The sequence below is a fragment of the Notolepis coatsorum genome, assembly GCF_963971535.1.
Source record: "Notolepis coatsorum genome assembly, chromosome: 16".
NCBI classification, from domain to species: domain Eukaryota; kingdom Metazoa; phylum Chordata; class Actinopteri; order Aulopiformes; family Paralepididae; genus Notolepis; species Notolepis coatsorum.
In genome coordinates, this window is record NC_140180.1 from 89,951,264 (window position 1) to 89,958,971 (window position 7,708).

At 43.2% G+C, this 7,708-nt stretch overlaps 1 protein-coding gene across 1 annotated transcript in view; it reads right to left on the minus strand.

The window, feature by feature from the left end:
• Positions 1 to 7,460, minus strand: part of stard15 (StAR-related lipid transfer (START) domain containing 15) — a 77,194-nt gene extending 69,734 nt beyond the window's left edge. Inside the window, exon 1 of the mRNA XM_084332443.1 lies at positions 6,830 to 7,460. Within this exon, the coding sequence (XP_084188569.1) occupies positions 6,830 to 6,976 (147 nt within the window). The 5' untranslated portion in view covers positions 6,977 to 7,460. The remainder of the gene's footprint in view (positions 1 to 6,829) is intronic.
• Between the last annotated feature and the right edge of the window lie 248 nt (positions 7,461 to 7,708).

Consider the following 7,708-nt stretch of genomic DNA (forward strand, 5'->3'; position numbering starts at 1 on the left):
CGCCAGAGTGGAGTGGACTCAACCTCGATGAATTGAACTTGAGACTTAGTGACTCGACTACAACACTGCTTCAGATCGTCTACAACAGGCAGGTCTGAGGCCAAGAGAATCAGAAAGGATGTCAGTCACCTGAGCAGCAGAATCTTCTCACTGCTGCGGTCAGTTACTCGCTGCAACCTTAAAGGAACACACCAAAATTTTGGGAAATTAGCTCATTGTCTTCTCCAGAGAGAGACAAGAAGATAGATAACAGTTTCCTCTCTGTGCGTTCAGTAGAAAGCTATCTGGCTGCATGTTAGCCTAGCTTAGCACAATGAATGGAAGCGGACAGTGCCGGTTAGCCTTCGGGAGAGGTTTTAGTTGGACAATGCCTAGGCTAACCGGCACTGTCCGCTTCCATTCATTGTGCTAAGCTAGGGTAACGTGCAGCCAGATAACTTTCTAAAATTTGTGGTGTGGTGTCATAATGTCAACACAACACAACAGACTTTAACTCTTTCTCTGCCAACAATGATTAAACTCGTTATTGGCCGCCAATCGTTGAACGCCAACAACGAGTATACTTGTTATTCGATCGTTATTTATTTTATTCGATATTTCCATACATTATCCATCCAGGGAGCCTGGTGTTATCATAGGGAATGAGTTTGAGATCGCAAAAGTCCAATACCGCCGCCTGGTAGGATGCGGCCGGTATTGCACATCCTTTGAAACTCTGTGCGTCGATTATATTGGTCCGGGCAGACTTTTCTAGTAACCTGAACCTAGGGCTTCACCCGATCGCATTGAATCGTTTTTGGGACCCCCGATTCATTATGCTCTGGTGGGTTATGTCGTGGGCCAAATGGACATACGATCTACCAGATGGCAATCAAATAATTGGAATATTCTTTTTGGAATCCCACCGGCCACAGGTAAGAGCAATTTAACGTCAATTTCAGCTTGATTGTGCCTTGTTTTCATAGCCATGTTTTCATAGCCATCGCCCTGATCAGCGTATGTTGTTGTACTAACGAATGCAGTTATTGACAATCAATTAATCAGAAACAACCCTCCCCCACCCTTTCATGCATTCATGATGGAACATGATACCGATCATATGCAGTTGAATTTCTTATTGTAGCGTGTGTAGGGACAAAATGCCAATGGATTTAGTATAATACACATTGCAGGCTATTACTAGCCTCCCAGGAATTACCCTAAACCGCTCTAAAACCATACTTATATTCACCACGGTATAAAACGGGAATGTATGGATGGAAAAATTTTCTTTTTCACATCTTGAACGATAGATAATCAATGTCAAATGGGCCATAGTATTGCATCCATAGCTATAATATAGAATATAGTTATAACCCTGCAAACAAGGTGATGGACTCCATTGGTTTAATGCATGGCAGCGCATAGCCATATCCCGAAAACAGCGTGGCAGCCAATGAGTTAAAAGGGGCAGCTCAACACCCCCCCCCCCCCCCCCCTACCCGGAGTGCTATCAATCCAGTAGTTTTGGTGTGATTTTGCCTAGTTTTGGAGATATATGTCGTAGAGATGTCTGCTGTCACTCCAATAGAATGGAGCTGAAGTGGCATTCGGTTTGTGGCACTCAAAAAGAACATGTTTTAAAAACTGAAAAGTGATGTCTCTTTCCAGAAATCATGACCCAGTTACTTAAGATAATCCACAGTTGTGAGCAGTTTCATCGAGGAACAATTTTCTACCAGAAATGTCATGATTTCTGGAAAGAGACATTGCTTTTGAGTTTTCTAAATATTTTTTTGCCATTTTGAGTTTCACACAACCAGAGTGCAATTCAGTGCTTTATTAATACAGGAAAGGGTAAAAAAAGACATTTCACAATGTACATTTAAACTGTCCTGACTCAGTTACAAACTGTTTTTCAGCAGGTTCCTGTTCTGCAGCACATGAAACAATAATATAAATACAAAACAAATAGGCAGTTGCACTACATACAATCCTGACAAAGACATTGCATTATAGTCATTGTGGACAGCAAGGACAAACATGCAGTCATAGCACTCAATCCAAAACAAAAGTATCAACAAAATTAAGACCTATGAGTCGGAATCAGTGATTACAGATGTTTTCTATCATCAGATGTCGTTTGTAGGCCTGTTAAGTTTGAAATGTGAGATGGAGGTTATTGCTCTGATGTGGAATGGGATCTCGTTCCAAATGTTGGTGTTTGTATGGGAAAATTATCAGATTTTTGTAAGCCGGTACTGGAATGAGTCCATGTGAGATTGATCTGGTGATGCGTTCTTGACTTGTATTGTGTCTTGGGAGTAAAGCTGTGAGTGTTCAGTGTTGGGGAAGAGTTATTTCTGAGTATAAAATAGAACTTAGTGGCTTGATTTTTTGTGTAGTTCTGAAAAGTTGTAGCAGAGGAGTGTGAGAGTGCAGTACAGTGGTGAGTCCAGGGTGGAAATTTACCATGAATTTTATAAGCTCTATTGTAAAGTCTTGCTATGGGTTCTATAATTTCCTTTGTTGTGTGGGGCCAGATTGGGAGACAGTAAGATATTGTTGAAAGAAGAATTGCATGTAACAGTGAGGGTGAGAAATGGTCTGATCTTGCTGTAAACAAATAGTTTTTGATTTGCCTTCTTGACTGAGTTATTGATGTGATGTTTTTAAGTGAGGAGAGTGTCAAGAGTTACTCCAAGGTATTTGTAGGTTTCTGTTATGGTTAATGTATTATTTGCAAAGTGTATGGGGTCAGACATAGATCGTTTTTTCTAGGGGAACGGAAATACATACATTCAGTTTTATTGATGTTAACAGTTAGATGATTAGATTGCAGTATTGGAGTGAAGGCAGACATACTGTATCTAGACAGATATCTCCAAAACTAGGCAAATCACACCAAAACTATATGGATGGATACTGGATAGATAGCATTCCGGGTAAGAGGAAAAATACAGTATGTTATTTTTTATTTGGGGTGAACTGCCCCTTTAACTCTTTGGACGCCAGACCCGATGATAGTCGGGTTATCTCGCCGACCGTTCAGCTCCAGACCCGAGTATAGTCGGGTTTTCATCGTTATTTCTTTTATTCGACATTTCCATTCATTACAGGCACACGGACTCGGGGGTTAACATGGGGAATCATCCTGAGAATGCCAAAGTGCAATACCGGCAGCATCCACCCAGGTGGCAGTATCAAGCACCCTTTGAAACATTATATCTTGGCCTGTGCGTCGATCAAATGTCTCCGGTCCCACTTTTCTTTGTCGGGCGAGGCGGGCGGGTATCCCGATCCCATTGAGAAGCGTCAAATGCCATTATCTGAAATGAAAAAAAAAAAAAAAAAAAAAAAAAACAGACTAACCTTACTGTCATGCACTTGTCCTAATAAACTAACCTACACTGTAACACGCAACACTTTGATGAACATTGTTACTCAGCTGATAGAGTTATACCCTTCTTGCTGTCTTGTCGCACAGAACTTGTAAGTCGCTTTGGATAAAAGCGTCAGCTAAATGACTAAATGTAAATGTAAATGTAAAATGCCTCCGATGCATCTGTTGTGGTGGATTATGTTGGCGACACGATGGACACCGGTACGTGGACTTGCGATCAGACAATTGGAATATTCTTTTTGGGGTTACATCCTAGTGAAGGTAAGGACCATATGATATCAATCCTGCTGTGATCCAACCATGACTTCACCTAGATCGCAACATGTGTGTGTAACGTTACTCCACAACATATGCCGTTGGTGACGATCAAAGCATCAAAAAACGACCCCCCCCCCCCTAGAGCTGCCGCGATTACCGCATTACCGCGGTATCGCTGTTACATCACGGCCACCGCAGAGTAGGCTGAATACCGCGTCACCGCTGTTTTTTATAATAATAATAAATTACCCTCCTCTCGTTGGGCTTGCGGCTCTGCAGATATACCCTACTTCTCTATCGAGGTTCCAAGCGACCCTATTGGGTACCAGAAAAGTCACGTGAAACATTGCAGACCACTGATTGGTCAGAAGAGAGACGCGTCACACGTTTTTTACGTCCTGAATGTCAGCTCATCACAACACTGCTAATAACGTTAGCTTTAACTCCCCGCCGGAGTGGACTACCATCGCTCTTCAGGAGTACTAAACGAGACATAATGATTTTACTGTCTGCAACGAATGTTATAATAAAAGCCCTTCGTTCTATACACTTGTCTGATTGAAAACTTTATTAACAGACCGCAGAATGGGACAACTCAGCACGCTCTGAGCAAAGAAAGGAACTGAGATATGAATAGAGTATTGCTTGCCTTGCTATCGTCCGGTAAATACGCTGATGTTATTGAACGTATAACTATATAATGTTAATGCCACAAAACGAATGCCTTTATTATAAAGTAGTAACTTTATAGTAATAATAATAAGAACGGGTCGGGGGGGTAACCAGCCCTGCCCGCGACACCGAGTGAACTGCGCACGACCAGAGTTTCACTTTCAATAACTAATGCGTGCTTGCCGAATCCCAAACAATATTCATGCTGCAAAGTCATCCTCTAAAGATAGACATTTAGACTAGAGGCAGGCTATATGCTATAAAGAGTAGACTACTACTAAAAAAAATGCATTCAAACTTTTTTTTTTTTTGTGCGTGCGGTAATAACCGCGCGGTAGGAAATATTTTGCAAATTTGTGCGGTAAGGAAAACAGCAATACCGCGGCAGCTCTACCCCCCCCCCCTTTCATGCATTCATGATGAAACATAATACCTATTTTATATATTTGATTTGGAAATAGTAGCGTGTACAGGCGAGAAACTGCAACGCTTTTAGTGAAAATCACATTAGACTGTATATCGTCGTTTTCTGGGATTAGACAGGATCACTCTAAAACTATATTCATATTCACCACGGTATAACACGCGAACGTATTGACCTTTTTATTTTTTTATTTATTCTTTTTCATATTGAACGATATATAGGTGATGTCAAATGGGCCATAGTATTGTAGAATATATATATAGCCCTGCAAACACCACCATTTATTCCTATCTCTTAGAGCGTTGGCCCAGTAGGAACAAAAGATGGGCTGCCGCTAGACCGTGGCGTCGATTGAGTTTTAAATAAAACTACGTAGTGCAGTGCCCATTCAAAATGTGCCCATTCAAAATGTGCCCGTTAGGAACTTGCCGATTGCTTGGCCCCCAGAAGCACTGCACTGCACCTACTTGGACCCTCAGCAACACACCCACCACCAAGTGTGAAGTCGATCGGATGAATGGTTCTCGAGATATGTGAAGGACAGACAGGAACATTATGGCTATTTAAACCTATGATGCTGCTACAGCGCCACCTATTGGCTAAGTGGAACAGAAATTGTCATGGTCACTCAGACATCATACACATGTCTGCCTAATCTGGTTGCAATAGACCTGTTCGCTGTTTACAAACCGTGTTCGAGCCAATCAGCAATACCAATTGAGTCACGACGTGACTACGTTGCCCCCGACAAGCGCAAGCTGCTGCGCCAAAAGAAGTACAACAGGGCTCTATGGAGAAACCATGACACTCCCCTGACTAAAAGTTGTTTCAAACGAAAACGGCTGGATGTCATTTTGCCAAATCAGCATGGCTGTTTTAGCTTTGGCATGGATTGATTGTTTAGATCGCTAGCATGGCTAACAAATGCAAATATATTGTAGTCTGCCCCGTTGACCTGACCAGGATTACGTTTCTTTCTGCCTCTGGTCTGCGTGCGCATATTTGTTATGATGTCGTCGGCAAACAGGTATATAGCACAAAGCGTTCAGGAGATCTTTTGTAATATAAACCCTGCTATAGCAAAACTGTACGGAATATCAAACATCCAACAAAGTAACTTTTTTCAGCTTGGTCCAGAGATGCTCTGTACCAAATTTGGTGGTGATTGCTAAACATGTGTAGGAGGAGCAGCAAAATAACTGATTTGCACAAAATTAAAAATGGCGGAAAATATGTCTAGGTACAAATGAGCGCGGCTAACATGGATAGATAGATTAAGTTTGTTATAGCACCACCATCTGGCCAAATTGCATCAAATTCGACACTGTCCTTCCCTGGGTCCTCGGTAATACACCAGCAGAGCGTGAAGCCAATGGGATGCGTGGTTCTTGAGATATGCAAGGACAGACAGACACGCACCTACACACAGACACACATGCACACAGTGATTCCTGCCTTTAGTTAGAATATCCTTTATAGATAGATCAGGTGTTACTTATGGTTAGGAGTCACGTGTGAAAGTTTGGTAATTATTGAATCCAACTGTAACAGGTTATCACATGCAATGATAATGGGTTTGTAAGAATTATTTGAACAGCCTAATATCACTATATATACATGTATGGTCACCAACCAATAGGCTACTACAGTACAAACACATCATGACTGTCATTTAAATTGGTCACTATGAGTTAGTGTTAGTGTGTGTGTGTGTGTGTGTGTGTGTGTGTGTGTGTGTGCGTGTGTGTGTGTGTGTGTGTGTGTGTGTGTGTGTAAATAGGCTGAGTAAGTTAATTAAGGAGAAAGCCCACTGGTGCAAAATGATAGCCCCTGTGTTCCTTCCCAGTAGAGATATACATTAATCTCAATTATGAAATCAATGACCGAGGTTGTGTAAAATAAAATTGCTTCCCAGCGACAAGCCAATTCCATTCCACACCTAAAACATATATACATAAGAAATGGCACAGACACACATTCAAATCTGTCGCCCACTTCGAATCGTGCTGTCAGCACTCCCGAGTGCGCACTGCGCAGTGCGGGGGAAAGGGATGCTCTGACTCGGGGAGGCTATGGAGGAGGAATCCACTTGCCTTGAGTTTCTGGAGACTCTTGCTCTCCTCCGCTCTGCACCACACCGTCACGCCTCCCTTGTTGTAGCGAGCGATCCATCCCTCCTGGCTCTCACACTGCTCTTTGAAGGAGGAGAAGTCCGTGTCGTCCGGGATCTGGACAGGCATCTCTTCGGTCAGATGTTGGGGAATAATAACAACCCCCCTCTCTCCCCCAATAAAGTAAACACAAAAATTAAAAGTATGTTTTTTTTTTACATTAGGTCTCCAGCTCCCAGTAGGCTACTGCAAATGCCAGACCGACTTCGATATTATGATGACTATACACACCCACACGTACACGGGCACAGAAAGTACAAAACGCAACGAAAGCACACCGTATATAATCAAAGTCTATCCGTCCCACTCCCGAAGACCCGACGAGGGGGCGAAAAGTCCGGCAAATGCGATTATTCGACAGGAACTTTGTTTGTAATGTTTTCGACTCCTCCCCCGCTGTGTCGGATCCCGGGGGGTACCTCGATGATCGTCTCAAAGCAGGTGCGTGTCGCTGCTGCTGCTGCACCGAGGAGCGCTCCCGTTCACTCCCGTTCTCCTCCGGTGACAGGACGCGGTGAAGAGGCTACAGGTGAGGCGCCGCGACAGTGACACGTAACCGATACGACCGCCCGGTAGCAGCCTACCCAGCTCTCAGGTGGAATGGAGTATGCGTGTGTGGTGCGTGTGTGTGTGCGCGTGTGTGTGTGTGTGGGGGGTCGTATAGTCAGACTGACAGATGAACAAGATCAGGTGTCACGCCGCGATGTTTTTCCGTGACTAGGCTGCACATTGTTGTGGCGGAGGGGTTGTTGTTGTTGTTGTTGTTGTGGGGTGGGTGTAAACATAATATCTTATTTTAGT